The sequence below is a fragment of the Pecten maximus genome, chromosome 10 (assembly GCF_902652985.1).
Source record: "Pecten maximus chromosome 10, xPecMax1.1, whole genome shotgun sequence".
In the NCBI taxonomy this organism is placed as follows: domain Eukaryota; kingdom Metazoa; phylum Mollusca; class Bivalvia; order Pectinida; family Pectinidae; genus Pecten; species Pecten maximus.
This window is the reverse complement of record NC_047024.1, coordinates 25,162,340-25,181,475: the sequence shown is the minus strand read 5'-3', so window position 1 is coordinate 25,181,475 and position 19,136 is coordinate 25,162,340. Positions and strand designations below refer to the sequence as shown.

The window sequence follows — 19,136 nt, the reverse complement described above, 5'->3', positions numbered from 1 at the left end:
ACAGTGTCTCTATAGGAAAGGTACACAGTGTCTCTCTATAGGGACAGGTTCACAGTGTCTCTCTGTAGGGACAGGTACACAGTGTCTCCCTATAGGGACAGGTACACAGTGTCTCTCTGTAAGGACAGGTGTACACGCTGTCTCTTTCGGGACAGGTACACAGTGTCTCTCTATAGCGACAGGTACACAGCGTCTCTCTATATGGACAGGTACACAGCGTCTCACTATAGGGACAAGTACACAGCGTCTCTATAGGAAAGGTACACAGTGTCTCTCTATAGGGACAGGTTCACAGTGCCTCTCTGTAGGGACAGGTACACAGTGTCTCCCTATAGGGACAGGTACACAGTGTCTCTCTGTAGGGACAGGTACAGAGTGTCTACAGGGACAGGTGCACAGCGTCTCTCTATAGGACAGGTACACAGCGTCTCACTATAGGGACAGATACACAGTGTCTCTCTATAGAGACAGGTACACATTGTCTCTCTATAGGGACAGGTACACAGCGTCTCTCTATAGGGACAGGTGTACACAGTGTCTCTCTATAGCGACAGGTACACAGTGTCTCTCTATAGGGACAGGTACACAGCGTCTCACTATAGGGACAGGTACACAGTGTCTCTCTATAGGAAGACGTACACAGTGTCTCTATAGGAAAGATACACAGTGTCTCTCTATTGGGACAAGTACACAGCGTCTCTATAGGAAAGGTACACAGTGTCTCTCTATAGGGACAGATTCACAGTGCCTCTCTGTAGGGACAGATACACAGTGTCTCCCTATAGGGACAGGTACACAGTGTCTCTCTGTAGGGACAGGTACACAGCGTCTCACTATAGGGACAGGTACACAGTGTCTACAGGGACAGGTACACAGTGTCTCTCTATAGGGACAGGTGTACACAGTGTCTCTCTATAGCGACATGTACACAGTGTCTCTCTATAGGGACAGGTACACAGCGTCTCTCTATAGGGACAGGTACACAGTGTCTACAGGGACAGGTACACAGTGTCTCTCTATAGGGACAGGTGTACACAGTGTCACTCTATAGGGACATGTACACAGTGTCTTTTTTATAGGGACAGGTACATAGTGTCTCTCTATATGGACAGGAACACAGTGTATCTCTGTATGAACAGGTACATCGTGTTTCTTTACAGGGACAGGTACACAGTGTCTCTCTATAGGGAGAGGTACACAGTGTTTCTATAGGAAAGGTACACAGTGTCTCTCTATTGGGACAAGTACACAGCGTCTCTATAGGAAAGGTACACAGTGTCTCTCTATAGGGACAGGTTCACAGTGCCTCTCTGTAGGGACAGGTACACAGTGTCTCCCTATAGGGACAGGTACACAGTGTCTCTCTGTAGGGACAGGTACAGAGCGTCTCACTATAGGGACAGGTACACAGTGTCTACAGGGACAGGTACACAGTGTCTCTCTATAAAGGGACAGGTGTACACAGGGTCTCTCTATAGCGACAGGTACACAGTGTCTCTCTATAGCGACAGGTACACATCGTCTCTCTATAGGGACAGGTACACAGCGTCTTACTATAGGGACAGGTACACAGTGTCTACAGGGACAGGTACACAGTGTCTCTATAGGGACAGGTACACAGTGTCTCTCTATAGGGACAGGTACACATTGTCTCTATAGAAACAGGTACACAGTGTGTCTCTATAGGGACAGGTTCACAGTGCCTCTCTGTAGAGACAGGTACACAGTGTCAACAGGGACAGGTACACAGTGCCTCTCTATAGCGACAGGTACACAGTGTCTCTATATAGCGACAGGAAAACAGCGTCTCTCTATAGGACAGGTACACAGTGTCTACAGGGACAGGTACACAGTGTCTCCCTATAGGGACAGGAACACAGTGTATCTCTATATGAACAGGTACATCGTGTTTCTCTCCAGGAACAGGTACACAGCGTCTCACTAAAGGGACAGGTGTACACAGTGCCTCTCTATAAGGACAGGTACACAGTGTCTCTATAGGAAAGGTACACAGTGTCTCTCTATAGGGACAGGTTCACAGTGTCTCTCTGTAGGGACAGGTACACAGTGTCTCCCTATAGGGACAGGTACACAGTGTCTCTCTGTAAGGACAGGTGTACACGGTGTCTCTTTCGGGACAGGTACACAGTGTCTCTCTATAGCGACAGGTACACAGCGTCTCTCTATATGGACAGGTACACAGCGTCTCACTATAGGGACAAGTACACAGCGTCTCTATAGGAAAGGTACACAGTGTCTCTCTATAGGGACAGGTTCACAGTGCCTCTCTGTAGGGACAGGTACACAGTGTCTCCCTATAGGGACAGGTACACAGTGTCTCTCTGTAGGGACAGGTACAGAGTGTCTACAGGGACAGGTGCACAGCGTCTCTCTATAGGACAGGTACACAGCGTCTCACTATAGAGACAGATACACAGTGTCTCTCTATAGAGACAGGTACACATTGTCTCTCTATAGGGACAGGTACACAGCGTCTCTCTATAGGGACAGGTGTACACAGTGTCTCTCTATAGCGACAGGTACACAGTGTCTCTCTATAGGGACAGGTACACAGCGTCTCACTATAGGGACAGGTACACAGTGTCTCTCTATAGGAAGACGTACACAGTGTCTCTATAGGAAAGATACACAGTGTCTCTCTATTGGGACAAGTACACAGCGTCTCTATAGGAAAGGTACACAGTGTCTCTCTATAGGGACAGATTCACAGTGCCTCTCTGTAGGGACAGATACACAGTGTCTCCCTATAGGGACAGGTACACAGTGTCTCTCTGTAGGGACAGGTACACAGCGTCTCACTATAGGGAACAGGACACAGTGTCTACAGGGGACAGGTACACAGTGGTCTCTCTATAGGGACAGGTGTACACCATGCTCTCTCTATAGCGACATGTACACAGTGTCTCCTCTATAGGGTGACAGGTACAGCAAGCGTCTCTCTAAGGGACAGGTACACAGTGTCTACAGGGACAGGTACACAGTGTCTCTCTATAGGGACAGGTGTACACAGTGTCACCTCTATAGGGACATGTTAACAGTGGGTCTTTTTTTATAGGGACAGGTACATAGTGTCTCTCTATATGGACAGGAAACAGTGTATCTCTGTAGGAAATCAGGTACATCGGGTTTCTTTACAGGGACAGGTTACACAGTTGTCTCTCTATAGGGAGAGGTTACACAGTGTTTCCGTATAGGAAAGGTACACAGTGTCTCTCTATTGGGACAAAGTACACAGCGTCTCTATAGGAAAGGGTACACAGTGTCTCTCTATAGGGACAGGTTCACACAGTGCCTCTCTGTAGGGACAGGTACACAGTGTCTCCCTATAGGGACAGGTACACAGTGTCTCTCTGTAGGGACAGGTAACGATACGTCTCTCTATAGGGACAGGTAACAGGTCTCCTATAGGGACAGGTACACAGTTTCTAAGGACAGGTACACAGTGTCTCCTATAGGGACAGGTACACAGGTCTCTATAGGACAGGTACACAGTGTCTCTCTATAGGACAGGTCACAGCGTCCTACTATAGGGACAGGTACACAGTGTCTCAAGGACAGGTACACAGTGTCTCTCTATAGGGACAGGTACACAGGTCTCTCTATAGGGACAGGTACACATGTCTATAGGACAGGTACACAGTGTCTCTCTATAGGCGGACAGGTATCACAGGTCTCTCTATAGGGACAGGTACACAGTGTCTCTCTATAGGGATACACAGTGTCTCTATAGGACAGGTACACAGTGTCTCTCTATGGACAGGTACACAGGTCTCTATAGGAAGGTACACAGTGTCTCTCTATGGGACAGTACACAGTGTCTCTTAGGACAGGTACACAGTGTTCCCTATAGGAAGGTACACAGTGTCTCTCTTAGGGACAGGTACACAGCGTCTCCTATAGGACAGGTACACAGTGTTTTACAGGACAGGTACACAGTGCTCTCTATAGGGACAGGTACACAGTGTCTCTCTATAGGAAGTACACAGTGTCTCTCTATAGGACAGGTACACAGGTCTCTCTAGGGACAGGTACACAGTGTCTCTATAGGGACAGGTACACAGTGTCTCTCAGGGACAGGTACACGTTCCTATAGGGACAGGTACACAGTGTCTAAGGGACAGGTACACAGTGTCTCTCTATAGGACAGGTACACAGGTCTCTCTATAGGGACAGGTACACAGTGTCTCCTATAGGGACAGGTACACAGTGTCTCTTAGGGACGTACACAGGTCTCTATAGGACAGGTACACAGTGTTTTAAGGGACAGGTACACAGTGTCTCTATAGGAAGGTACACAGTGTCTCTATGGGACAGGAACAGTCGTCCCCATGAAGGACAGGTTCCAGGGAGGTACACAGGCTATAGCGACAGGTACACAGCGTCTCTCTATATGGACAGGTACACAGCGTCTCACTATAGGGACAGGTACACAGTGTCTACAGGGACAGGTACACAGTGCCTCTCTACAGCGACAGGTACACAGTGTCTCTCTATAGCGACAGGAAAACAGCGTCTCTCTATAGGGACAGGTACATAGGGTCTCACTATAGGGACAGGTACAGAGTGTCTACAGGGACAGGTGCACAGCGTCTCTCTATAGGACAGGTACACAGCGTCTCACTATAGGGACAGATACACAGTGTCTCTCTATAGAGACAGGTACACATTGTCTCTCTATAGGGACAGGTACACAGCATCTCTCTATAGGGACAGGTGTACACAGTGTCTCTCTATAGCGACAGGTACACAGTGTCTCTCTATAGGGACAGGTACACAGCGTCTCACTATAGGGACAGGTACACAGTGTCTCTCTATAGGAAGACGTACACAGTGTCTCTATAGGAAAGATACACAGTGTCTCTCTATTGGGACAAGTACACAGCGTCTCTATAGGAAAGGTACACAGTGTCTCTCTATAGAGACAGGTTCACAGTGCCTCTCTGTAGGGACAGATACACAGTGTCTCCCTATAGGGACAGGTACACAGTGTCTCTCTGTAGGGACAGGTACACAGCGTCTCACTATAGGGACAGGTACACAGTGTCTACAGGGACAGGTACACAGTGTCTCTCTATAGGGACAGGTGTACACAGTGTCTCTCTATAGCGACAGGTACACAGTGTCTCTCTATAGGGACAGGTACACAGCGTCTCTCTATAGGGACAGGTACACAGTGTCTACAGGGACAGGTACACAGTGTCCCTCTATAGGGACAGGTGTACACAGTGTCACTCTATAGGGACATGTACACAGTGTCTTTTTTATAGGGACAGGTACATAGTGTCTCTCTATATGGACAGGAACACAGTGTATCTCTGTATGAACAGGTACATCGTTTTTCTTTACAGGGACAGGTACACAGTGTCTCTCTATAGGGAGAGGTACACAGTGTTTCTATAGGAAAGGTACACAGTGTCTCTATATTGGGACAAGTACACAGCGTCTCTATAGGAAAGGTACACAGTGTCTCTCTATAGGGACAGGTTCACAGTGCCTCTCTGTAGGGACAGGTACACAGTGTTTCCCTATAGGGACAGGTACACAGTGTCTCTCTGTAGGGACAGGTACAGAGCGTCTCACTATAGGGACAGGTACACAGTGTCTACAGGGACAGGTACACAGTGTCTCTCTATATAGGGACAGGTGTACACAGTGTCTCTCTATAGCGACAGGTACACAGTGTCTCTCTATAGCGACAGGTACACATCGTCTCTCTATAGGGACAGGTACACAGCGTCTTACTATAGGGACAGGTACACAGTGTCTACAGGGACAGGTACACAGTGTCTCTATAGGGACAGGTACACAGTGTCTCTCTATAGGGACAGGTACACATTGTCTTTATAGAAACAGGTACACAGTGTGTCTCTATAGGGACAGGTTCACAGTGCCTCTCTGTAGAGACAGGTACACAGTGTCAACAGGGACAGGTACACAGTGCCTCTCTATAGCGACAGGTACACAGTGTCTCTATATAGCGACAGGAAAACAGCGTCTCTCTATAGGACAGGTACACAGCGTCTCACTATAGGGACAGGTACACAGTGACTACAGGGACAGGTACACAGTGTCTCTCTATAGGGACAGGTGTACACAGTGTCTCTTTTGGGACAGGGACACAGTTTCTCTATAGGGACAGGTACACAGTGTCTTTTTTTAGGGACAGGTACACAGTGTCACTCTATAGGGACATGTCCACAGTGTCTTTTTTGTAGGGACAGGTACATAGTGTCTCTCTATATGGACAGGAACACAGTGTATCTCTGTATGAACAGGTACATCGTGTTTCTTTACAGGGACAGGTACACAGTGTCTTTCTATAGGGAGAGGTACACAGTGTTTCGATAGGAAAGGTACACAGTGTCTCTCTATTGGGACAAGTACACAGCGTCTCTATAGGAAAGGTACACAGTGTCTCTCTATAGGGACAGGTACACAGTGTCTCTCTGTAGGGACAGGTACAGAGCGTCTCACTATAGGGACAGGTACACAGTGTCTACAGGGACAGGTACACAATGTCTCTCTATAGGGACAGGTGTACACAGTGTCTCTCTATAGCGACAGGTACACAGTGTCTCTCTATAGCGACAGGTACACATCGTCTCTCTATAGGGACAGGTACACAGCGTCTTAATATAGGGACAGGTACACAGTGTCTACAGGGACAGGTACACAGTGTCTCTATAGGGACAGGTATACAGTGTCTACAGGGACAGGTACACAGTGTCTCTCTATAGGGACAGGTGTACACAGTGTCTCTCTATAGCGACAGGTACACAGTGTCTCTCTATAGGGACAGGTACACAGCGTCTCACTATAGGGACAGGTACACAGTGTCTCTCTATAGGAAGACGTACACAGTGTCTCTATAGGAAAGATACACAGTGTCTCTCTATTGGGACAAGTACACAGCGTCTCTATAGGAAAGGTACACAGTGTCTCTCTATAGAGACAGGTTCACAGTGCCTCTCTGTAGGGACAGATACACAGTGTCTCCCTATAGGGACAGGTACACAGTGTCTCTCTGTAGGGACAGGTACACAGCGTCTCACTATAGGGACAGGTACACAGTGTCTACAGGGACAGGTACACAGTGTCTCTCTATAGGGACAGGTGTACACAGTGTCTCTCTATAGCGACAGGTACACAGTGTCTCTCTATAGGGACAGGTACACAGCGTCTCTCTATAGGGACAGGTACACAGTGTCTACAGGGACAGGTACACAGTGTCTCTCTATAGGGACAGGTGTACACAGTGTCACTCTATAGGGACATGTACACAGTGTCTTTTTTGTAGGGACAGGTACATAGTGTCTCTCTATATGGACAGGAACACAGTGTATCTCTGTATGAACAGGTACATCGTGTTTCTTTACAGGGACAGGTACACGGTGTCTCTCTATAGGGAGAGGTACACAGTGTTTCTATAGGAAAGGTACACAGTGTCTCTCTATTGGGACAAGTACACAGCGTCTCTATAGGAAAGGTACACAGTGTCTCTCTATAGGGACAGGTTCACAGTGCCTCTCTGTATGGACAGGTACACAGTGTCTCCCTATAGGGACAGGTACACAGTGTCTCTCTGTAGGGACAGGTACAGAGCGTCTCACTATAGGGACAGGAACACAGTGTCTACAGGGACAGGTGCACAGTGTCTCTCTATATAGGGACAGGTGTACACAGTGTCTCTCTATAGCGACAGGTACACAGTGTCTACAGGAACAGATACACAGTGTCTCTCTACAGGGACAGGTGTACACAGTGTCTCTTTCGGGACAGGTACACAGTGTCTCTCTATAGCGACAGGTACACAGCGTCTCTCTATAGGGACAGGTACACAGCGTCTCACTATAGGGACAGGTACACAGTGTCTACAGGGACAGGTACACAGTGTCTCTATAGGGACATGTACACAGTGTCTCTATAGGAAAGGTACACAGTGTCTCTCTATAGGGACAGGTTCACAGTGTCTCTCTGTAGGAACAGGTACACAGTGTCTCTCTATAGGGACAGGTTCACAGTGTCTCTCTGTAAGGACAGGTGTACACGGTGTCTCTTTCGGGACAGGTACACAGTGTCTCTCTATAGCGACAGGTACACAGCGTCTCTCTATATGGACAGGTACACAGCGTCTCACTATAGGGACAGGTACACAGTGTCTACAGGGACAGGTACACAGTGCCTCTCTACAGCGACAGGTACACAGTGTCTCTCTATAGCGACAGGAAAACAGCGTCTCTCTATAGGGACAGGTACATAGGGTCTCACTATAGGGACAGGTACAGAGTGTCTACAGGGACAGGTGCACAGCGTCTCTCTATAGGACAGGAACACAGCGTCTCACTATAGGGACAGATACACAGTGTCTCTCTATAGAGACAGGTACACATTGTCTCTCTATAGGGACAGGTACACAGCATCTCTCTATAGGGACAGGTGTACACAGTGTCTCTCTATAGCGACAGGTACACAGTGTCTCTCTATAGGGACAGGTACACAGCGTCTCACTATAGGGACAGGTACACAGTGTCTCTCCATAGGAAGACGTACACAGTGTCTCTATAGGAAAGGTACACAGTGTCTCTCTATAGGGACAGGTTCACAGTGCCTCTCTGTAGGGACAGATACACAGTGTCTCCCTATAGGGACAGGTACACAGTGTCTCTCTGTAGGGACAGGTACACAGCGTCTCACTATAGGGACAGGTACACAGTGTCTACAGGGACAGGTACACAGTGTCTCTCTATAGGGACAGGTACACAGTGTCTCTCTATAGCGACAGGTACACAGTGTATCTCTATAGTAACAGGTACACAGTGTCTACAGGGACAGATACACAGTGTCTCTCTACAGGGACAGGTGTACACAGTGTCTCTTTCGGGACAGGTACACAGTGTCTCTCTATAGCGACAGGTACACAGCGTCTCTCTATAGGGACAGGTACACAGCGTCTCACTATAGGGACAGGTACACAGTGTCTACAGGGACAGGTACACAGTGTCTCTATAGGGACAGGTACACAGCGTCTCTATAGGAAAGGTACACAGTGTCTCTCTATAGGGACAGGTTCACAGTGCCTCTCTGTAGGGACAGGTACACAGTGTCTCCCTATAGGGACAGGTACACAGTGTCTCTCTGTAGGGACAGGTACAGAGCGTCTCACTATAGGGACAGGTACACAGTGTCTACAGGGACAGGTACACAGTGTCTCTCTATAGGGACAGGTGTACACAGTGTCTCTCTATAGCGACAGGTACACAGTGTCTCTCTATAGGGACAGGTACACATCGTCTCTCTATAGGGACAGGTACACAGCGTCTTACTATAGGGACAGGTACACAGTGTCTACAGGGACAGGTACACAGTGTCTCTATAGGGACAGGTACACAGTGTCTCTCTATAGGGACAGGTACACATTGTCTCTATAGAAAGAGGTACACAGTGTGTCTCTATAGGGACAGGTTCACAGTGCCTCTCTGTAGGGACAGGTACACAGTGTCAACAGGGACAGGTACACAGCCTCACTTTATAGGGACAGGTACACAGTGTCTCTCTATAGGGACAGATACACAGTGTCTCTCTATAGAGACAGGTACACATTGTCCCTCTATAGGGACAGGTACACAGCGTCTCTCTATAGGGACAGGTATACAGTGTCTACAGGGACAGGTACACAGTGTCTCTCTATAGGGACAGGTGTACACAGTGTCTCTCTATAGCGACAGGTACACAGTGTCTCTCTATAGGGACAGGTACACAGCGTCTCACTATAGGGACAGGTACACAGTGTCTCTCTATAGGAAGACGTACACAGTGTCTCTATAGGAAAGATACACAGTGTCTCTCTATTGGGACAAGTACACAGCGTCTCTATAGGAAAGGTACACAGTGTCTCTCTATAGGGACAGGTTCACAGTGCCTCTCTGTAGGGACAGGTACACAGTGTCTCCCTATAGGGACAGGTACACAGTGTCTCTCTGTAGGGACAGGTACACAGCGTCTCTCTATAGGGACAGGTACACAGTGTCTACAGGGACAGGTACACAGTGTCTCTCTATAGGGACAGGTGTACACAGTGTCTCTCTATAGCGACAGGTACACAGTGTCTCTCTATAGGGACAGGTACACAGCGTCTCTCTATAGGGACAGGTACACAGCCTCACTTTATAGGGACAGGTACACAGCGTCACTCTATACAGACAGGTACACAGTGTCTCTCTATAGGAAGACGTACACAGTGTCACTATAGGAAAGATACACAGTGTCTCTCTATTGGGACAAGTACACAGCGTCTCTATAGGAAAGGTACACAGTGTCTCTCTATAGGGACAGGTTCACAACGTCTCTCTGTAGGGACAGGTACACAGTGTCTCTCTATAGGGACAGGTACACAGTGTCTCTTTCGGGACAGGTTCACAACGTCTCTCTATAGCGACAGGTACACAGTGTCTCTCTATAGGGACAGGTACACAGTGTCTACAGGGACAGATACACAGTGTCTCTCTACAGGGACAGGTGTACACAGTGTCTCTTTCGGGACAGGTACACAGTGTCTCTCTATAGCGACAGGTACACAGCGTCTCTCTATAGGGACAGGTACACAGCGTCTCACTATAGGGACAGGTACACAGTGTCTACAGGGACAGGTACACAGTGTCTCTCTTCAGGGACTGGTACACAGTGTCTCTCTATAGAGACAGTACACAGTTTCTCTATAGAAACAGGTACACAGTGTGTCTCTATATGGATATGTACACAGTGTCTCTCTGTAGGGACAGGTACACCGTGTCTCTGCTTAACATAGGAATGATTCAATGGCTTCAATGCGTTTTCGAATACATTATCAGTTCTGCCTACCTTGTACACTACCGATGTTTGTATCAATAAATCAAATGTGACATTTCATCGTTTAAACATGAAAAATATATTAAATCTTATAGTCAATATTTGACGTCTTGTGTAATATACACGACAATATTTTATCTCTGATCTGTATGTACATCTGTGAGAAGGTAAATGCTGCATGGGATGATATCAAGAATTTTAACAAGATTTTTTTTGATTTTTTTAACGTTTGAGACTTTTCACATGTAAACGAGTGAAATATGAGTATAAGTGTTATGTACGACTGGAGTATAAAGTGGTAATTATACCTGAGCAGTGTTCTGTGGTCGTATCTACGGTATCGGGGTATCTGTACTTTGTTAGGGTAACCCTATCCGTCTTTAACCATACACTTTAGGTTTATAGGAGAACAGGAAGCCCGCACCAGAGGCGTCAAAACCTAGACAGAGCAGGGTAAAGGTCACACCACATTGTCGCCACAGTGCGTTAATGATGAATAAATTATGAAAAAAAATCTGTGTGTGCATATATATGTAATTAAACCCACATAAACATCTTAATATTGAAAAAAAAGTTGTTTTGCAGGTTTAACATGTTTTCACACAATTTAAAATATTAAAAATGAAATATCATCGTATTTTTAAACCGTCAAAAGAAAGATAAACAAATGTTGTTGTGACCTAGGATATCATTCCTTCGCCTTTCCCCATGTCTGCTATGCATTCTGATGTGGTCGTTGAAACCCCTTACCCAATGTTTGGTTTGTGTTTAAAACGTATGTATCTATTATACACATATACGGAGTGCGGGGTGGGTTTTTGTGCCAAACTCCTTATTGCATATGCTTAGCGATGATGTCCTTTTTCTTTAAATTCCGGTAAAACTGCCATTTTTTAAGAATGCCCTTAATGGGTTATGGCCCATATGACCTACTTAAATTGATGACCTTATTCGTTAATGTCCATTAAGACTTCATTGTGGACTTGTATGGCCTGTTTTACTTCCATGCTTGACTTAATTCATTGATGTACATTGCGTCTTCCTTCTGACCCCGTATGACCTACTTTCCATTGCAATATGACCTACTTTCCTTTACTATTTGACCTATTTTCCATCCCTATTTGACCTGATTCATTGCTCTTTATGGCGACTACCATGTGACCCTATGTAACCTATTTTACACCCCATATGATATATTTCTTGGTGTTCCCTAAGACTACCTTGTGGTCATATATAACCTAATTTACATTCATATTTGACCTAATTCGTTGGTATTAGTTGATAATACCTTGATATGACCTAATTTTTATCTATTTGACCAAGATGATGTTTGTTGAAACTATCCTATGGTCCTGTATCACATAACATAAATCCATATTTGACATAATTTGACGGTGTTCGTTTAGCTCCCTTCTGGCCCTTTATGACCTAATTTGTTGATGGGTCTATAACACTACGTTGAGGCCATTTATCTATATTTCCGTAAAAAATCATAGCCAAGTACCTATTGATTGACCTACTTATTTAAACAACCAGTTTGCATGCCAATTTAAAGATATTGTAAATCATGAATGCTTGGATTCAAAAACTAATGTACCTATCCGTTTGCTCAAGAGGCATTGGATGTCGTGTCAGGAAAGCTGATGTTTTGTCGCAAAAATGAGCCAACCACCAATACTAACAGTATAAACAACTGATTCTGACAGGAATGGAAGGGTGGAGTAGTGGAGGGGTAGGGAATTAGATGAAAACATAGCTGAATAGATGAAAATAGCTATTACATAATACATATAGATATCCATTCATGAACAGATTTTTATACATGAATAAGCCATAGACGTCCAAAAGATCACTACAGGGTCTCAATAATGTACTTACATTCCATACATAGAGAATACATGGTCAGTGTCTTAAAATATAAGCTGTATTTTGGCGAGAAAGGCAAAAGTGGCGAGCCTTGGCGAGCCACTTTTGTCTTTCTGTCCCGAGCCAAAATACAGCTGTTTTTAAGACACTGACCATGTATTCTCTATATATGTAACCGCTATTCTGTCCTTAACGTAACCAGTCCTTCCCATTATATATATATATATAGTATGAGTTCAAATACAATATCATTATGTGAAATCCCACCGGACCCCAGGATAGTCAATATCATATAAACGCTGTTGCTACATTCTGTTAATTTTATTCGTTGTTTTCCTCTTCTCACAGACCAATGACGGACGACAAACATTTTATTTCCTAGAAAATAACATTACGTCTTTTCATTTATAAACATCAGGTTCATTTAAATGTTTATTGGGGTTAAGCAAACCGTCTTAATACACGGTAATAACCTGCAGTAAATGACCTCTGTTATACTATTAGTTAAAAAGTAATATCTTTATCCCATTATCTAAGCGCGAAAGGTCAAAAATACAACAGTGAAATATCTTTGATGTAAGCTCATATCCTTTACTCTCCTACAATGTCATAAAGTTTTAATTCTGGCAATCACAATGAAACGAAGCACGTACTTTGGACTCCACATTAGGGGTTCAGCTTCCAAAATCATACATGTAGCATTGTGTAACAGAGGCTTAGTCTAAATCAACTACCTCCTCCTCTATATTCATAAGGTAGACCACGTAGAACACAATGCACATCACTAGCATGCTTGTTAGTGCTAACAGAAACAAAAACACATCTACAGCCTGCAGCAAGGAACCTTTCTTTGGAACTTTGGATTCGTATACCTCAGTAGATTCCTGAATTCCATCGTCAAATGGAACATTCTCGTTTAAATTGTCGTCATTCTTGTATTGTTTCTTCATTTTTTTCCTCCCAACTGTTCGCCAGTACAAACGAACTAATCTACCCGGCATATCCTCTCTTTCGTGCAGACGAATCGTAACTATAGTCAGCAGGACAACCAATGTACTGTGTATCACGGACATCAACAGGAAATACGTCATCCCTGGCAACGGTTCAGAGGTCGTCGGTAGAAACGAGCCCATTACTGACATGTAGACAGACAAGGCTAAAAATAGAGTCATTGAAAAGGAGACCCGATCACTAGATCCCACGGGGATCAGGAACACAAATGATTCGAGAATACACAAAACCGCCACAGGAATCAGCACGTTTATTATGAAGTATTCCGACTTCCGGGCCATGCCGATAGTTATTGTCATGAAAGAGGCTGATTGCTCTTTATATTTACTATAGTTGTCCGACATCTTTGTCCAGGTTACATCCCACTCACCGTTCTTTGTATAATACCCCATATTTACCTTGTGGTTAAGTGCAGAGAGTCTCATCTCTGTCTTCGTGTGAATCATATTGTTCAGGATCAGTAAACAGGTATGGTGGTCCTTCGGGAAGGAACGCATGTTCGCGTGACACAAAGACCTAGTAAGATAAAGAGCAATGCCAATAATAGCACAAAACAATATAAAATACTTCAATCAAACAATTTAGAATTATTGACTCAAATGAAAAATGCACGCTAACAACAGTTATATAGTTTCAGTTTTCAATTCCATCTTCACATTCATTTTTAGATTTGAGGAAAACTAGTTATGAAACTTTCTTAAATTCTGTGAAACTTTCTTGTGGAAAATTTTTAATTCAGAAATTTACAAAGGCAATGAACACTTGTAAAAAAAGAAGGAAGGGGAGGCATATCTGACGTAGGACACAGGACACTGACAACTATATAGCCTAGTTATTCGATTAACCATCATTTTATTAAATTCACTTATTTAAACATTTTTCAGCACAAAAGGTTAGGTTTTTTGGGTTTTCTGTTTTGTTTTTGTTTTGTTTGTTTGTTTGTTTGTTTTTTGGGTTTTTATTTTGCAGTATACCAAAATACTGTATTACAATTGCAGCGTTGGCGTTGCACCTTGAGGGATATAATTTATTTCGCGAATTCAACTCTTCGGACATATTTGCGAATGCATAACTTTATATTATCGCTGTGTGAAACTATTGGTAGTTATGAGCAATGCGGTATTACATGAATATGACAGCTGGATTCCAATACACTTCTCCCGTGTGTATGACGAACACGCTGAAGTCTTCTGATCCAATATGTTCTATACTGTCCACGGCATTTAGTAGGACAATCCTTGGGAGCCATACTTGGCTAGCCGGAAGTACCATTCCTTCGACCCCACCATAATCATACGGGTCCCACTTCAGCCGATAGTCGTTCCACCTAAGTAATTAAATATGTCATCAATGATTAACTTTATCAAGAATATGTCGACAATCTTTGACAGAGCTGTTTAATCCCTCATGCAAGTTATGCGAGATTGTTCATGTTGCTTTCATCAGTCAATGAATGGCAAAATCAATGTTTTCTTCGATAACTTAAAATACAATATACCAATTGTGATATATACTGTCTACTCCAAGCAAAACTTTTAAAAGAAACTCCCTTACTTCTTCGTACTAATACTTCATTAAAATTTTAAGTATCGCCACAATTTAAAACGACATAGCTTATTTTTTGTTTGATGTGATGCAAATGTCAATTGCACTCTATTCAATGTTCATATACTCAGTGTAAAATCTATGACATCAGCATATTTCTGCAATGACCTATATCTGGGTATATTCCTGACCATGTTCCAACGTCATAACATCTTTACACTGGTACAAATATGAAAAAAGGTGAAAAAAAGAAAAAGAAATCTTAAAAATACACAGCTTTTCTCCATTGATTTATTGATGTTAAAAACTGCAAAATAATGATTTTGATTTGGCAAATCATCAATCCTATCCGCTGAAGTCAAAAACAGTTAAGATGGGTAACCAAACGTCATTCACATTAACACAAACTATTAACAAAACATAAATCAAGAGTACGAGGAGAATAAGACCAAGATTAGTGTTCCGGAAGAGAAAGCAAGTATAATGCACACGTGTGTCACTAGTAAGTGTAATGCACACGTGTGTCACTAGTAAGTGTAATGCACACGTGTGTCACTAGTAAGTGTAATGCACACGTGTGTCACTAGTTAGTATAATGCACAGGTGTGTCACTAGCTAGTACAATGCACAGGTGTGTCACTAGTTAGTGTAATGCACACGTGTGTCACTAGTTAGTGTAATGCACACGTGTGCCACTAGTTAGTGTAATGTACACGTGTGTCACTAGTTAGTGTAATGCACACGTGTGTCAATAGTTAGTGTAATGTACACGTGTGTCACTAGTTAGTGTAATGCACACGTGTCTCTAGGTAGTGCAATGCGCAGTTGTGCCACTAGTTAGTGTAATGCACACGTGTGTTACTAATAAGTGAAATGCACACGTGTGTCACTAGTTAGTGTAATGCACAGGTGTGTCACTAGCACGTGTGTCACTAGCTAGTGTAATGCACACGTGTGTCACTAGCAAGTGTAATGCACACATGTGTCACTAGTTAGTGTAATGCACACGTGTGTCACTAGTTAGTGTAATGCACACGTGTGTCACTAGTTAGTGTAATGCGCAGATGTGTCACTAGTTAGTGTAATGCACACGTGTTTCACTAGTTTGTGCAATGCACACGTGTGTCACTAGTTAGTGTAATGCACATTTGTGTCACTAGTAAGTGTAATGTACACGTGTGTCACTAGTTAGTGTAATGCACACGTGTGTCACTAGTTAGTGTAATGCACACGTGTGCCACTAGTTAGTGTAATGCACACGTGTTTCACTAGTTAGTGTAATGCACACGTGTGTCACTAGTTAGTGTAATGCACACGTGTGTCACTAGTTAGTGTAATGCACACGTGTGTCTCTAGGTAGTGTAATGCGCAGTTGTGTCACTAGTTAGTGTAATGCACACGCGTGTCACTAGTTAGTGTAATGTACACGTGTGTCACTAGTTAGTATAATGCACACGTGTGTCACTAGTTAGTATAATGCACACGTGTGTCACTAGTTAGTGTAATGTACATGTGTGTCACTAGTATAATGTACGATATTATAACATGTTAGTATAATGTACAATATTGTAACATGTTAGTATAATGTACAATATTGTAACATGTTAGTATAATGTACAATATTGTAACATGTTAGTATAATGTACAATATTGTAACATGTTAGTATAATGTACAATATTGTAACAAGTATAATGCAACTAGTCTTCCTAAATCCCACATCAAAATGAAAAATTATTTAAGAAACAGGTGTCTGCTTCTGGTTAGTATTAATATAAAAATATTTTAGGTCTACTCGAACTATATCAACAAAAAGTAACACTCAAAAAACCGGAAGTGTGTGTGTGTGTGTGTGTGGGGGGGGGGGGGGGGGGGGGGGGGGGGGGGGGGAGAGAGAGATTCACTTTCAATTTAAGTCCAACGTTCAAAGTTTAAAGTTTAGAACTCTCAAATATTAATGCATGTTATTCTTTTGTCGTATGACAATGATTTAAAGATGAGAAGATGGATCAAAAGCGGTCGTGATAACTGACGATGCATCGACTGTGAAACCGAAGTAGTCTGTATATTTTAGGGTGGTATTAAGGGTTGGGGGGGGGGGGGGGGGCAATCTGATCTAACTATAATTGCACATTCAACGTATATCATCAAGTGATAAAGTATGAGAAGGTTCTAATATTTTTTTCTATTAATACTAACTGGAAGCAGACGACATAGTCTAAGATTATATTAATATATTTGTATCACTCACATTATCCTCATCGACCCGGCCAATGAGACGACCTCCGAGACGACATTGAAGTCGATGACAGAGTAGAGATAGTACTCTAATTTGACCTCTACAGTTTCGTTAAGGTAAAACGCAGGTCGGAATTCGGGTCGATAATCCTCAAATAAAGTATCGTTCAATAGTTCCAAATCCTTCATCATTCCTGAGGCCGAAGCCCTAGCAACTATTGACAAGAGTAGCAGCAACGTCTGTAGGGGCCACGAGGTCATCTCGAATGGCGACCTCTTCAAGGAATTTTAGGGAATCTTGCACCAGTACTGTAAACAAACGCCTTGTTTTAAATACATGTTATTTCCAGAATAATTAAAACTTGAATAACAAATGTTTATAAATATTAAACAAATTTTTTTTATCAAATCTTTTATGTCATCAAATTCCATTGTGATCGGTAACGTAACGGAAATAAAGAGATCTCTTCTGGATTCAGCAGGGGATTTACACCTGAACTGTCAGTTCTGCTAACAGTCAGTAGGTAACAACAGGCTATCATTCCTGTACCTACATGGTAGTCAAAAGCGACAAAAAATAATGTAACTACGGAATATTCACTTAGGGAAAAAGTTTCTGCCATTCTGGAAATGCTTTTTATTCTCGGACTGACTAATTTAGAGTTGTTTCCCAAAGTGGATGACGTATTGCATTTTCATGCATTATTAACGGGGATCAGTTTCAATGGAAACAAAGGATACAATCCTCAGTATCATCAAAATAAACGTAGATCTCACACTAAAACTTCATCTACTGCTTGTATCAATGCTAAATATCATCATTAAGTTAGTGACATCCTAATTATGCTTCTCTGTTTGACAAATACATCTATTAATCTAATTTAATATAATATGATGTCTTTGGGCAGTGATGTACTTCTATGTTTTAAATAGGTAAATTATGCAACGCTATGAAATAATTGATATTCTCGATGTGTAAGTATATAAAGCAAAAATGGCCAGTGCAAAGGAACGAAAAATAAAAAAATAAGTCACGAGAGTATGGAAACAATTACAAAACCAAAAACAAACAAAAACAAAAACCGAATATGTTATACATTGTCACTATCCCACCGAGTGTTCTAAGGTATGTTTTATAAAGAGAACAATATGTTTTCTAACTTTACATATGACGCGTAATTAATACAATTCCTGAAAATACTACTAAATCACTCGCTTCAAACTATCAAAACAGGTTTATGTTTGCTGTCTTATCAAATTTCTCTGTTGCAAAAATCCTAAAATAGATTCACCTCATCTAATTGCAAGTAATATCATTTTACAGTAGAGGATAATATACTGAAAACACAATTGATTTAGAGAATCGCAACAACATAATGAAGTAAAAATTACTTACTGTTTTGGAAACCTACCTTGCAATGTCTCTCCTCCCTCACTCCCCTCAGTAACAGGTGTTCTTGTTGTGCCCATATATATATATAACCAGTCAAGTTTGAAAGCGCTATGGTGGGACCTCCTTTGCACTATCTACGACCGATCATGTAAGACTATGTATCATTTTGGGCTCGTGAAACAGGATACCTCACAGGTATTATATCAGGTAAGATTTCAA

At 43.1% G+C, this 19,136-nt stretch overlaps 1 protein-coding gene across 2 annotated transcripts; it reads right to left on the bottom strand.

Annotated features, from left to right (window-relative positions):
* Positions 1 to 13,037: 13,037 nt before the first annotated feature.
* On the bottom strand, positions 13,038 to 19,093 carry LOC117336088 (neuronal acetylcholine receptor subunit alpha-3-like). Of its 2 annotated transcripts, none has more exons than XM_033896462.1 (4): positions 18,921 to 19,093; positions 17,538 to 17,833; positions 14,870 to 15,070; positions 13,038 to 14,259 (listed from the first exon to the last, which is right to left on the bottom strand). In XM_033896462.1, the coding sequence occupies exons 2-4, from the start codon at positions 17,783 to 17,785 to the stop codon at positions 13,449 to 13,451; spliced, it is 1,260 nt and encodes a 419-aa protein (XP_033752353.1). In that variant the 5' UTR covers positions 17,786 to 17,833; positions 18,921 to 19,093; the 3' UTR covers positions 13,038 to 13,448. The 2 variants fall into 2 exon arrangements, with proteins under 2 accessions (XP_033752353.1, XP_033752352.1); XM_033896461.1 differs by having other exon boundaries at positions 18,937 to 19,093.
* Positions 19,094 to 19,136: the final 43 nt, after the last annotated feature.

What these genes read in the sequence shown, in the direction of transcription:
- LOC117336088 (XM_033896462.1), bottom strand. Translation starts at nt 17,785, where the DNA reads ATGACCTCGTGGCCCCTACAGACGTTGCTGCTACTCTTGTCAATAGTT. An exon ending in GCCGGGTCGATGAGGATAAT is followed by an intron (nt 15,071 to 17,537) that starts GTGAGTGATACA and finishes TTAATTACTTAG; the next exon opens with GTGGAACGACTATCGGCTGA. An exon ending in AATCCAGCTGTCATATTCAT is followed by an intron (nt 14,260 to 14,869) that starts GTAATACCGCAT and finishes TTATCTTACTAG; the next exon opens with GTCTTTGTGTCACGCGAACA.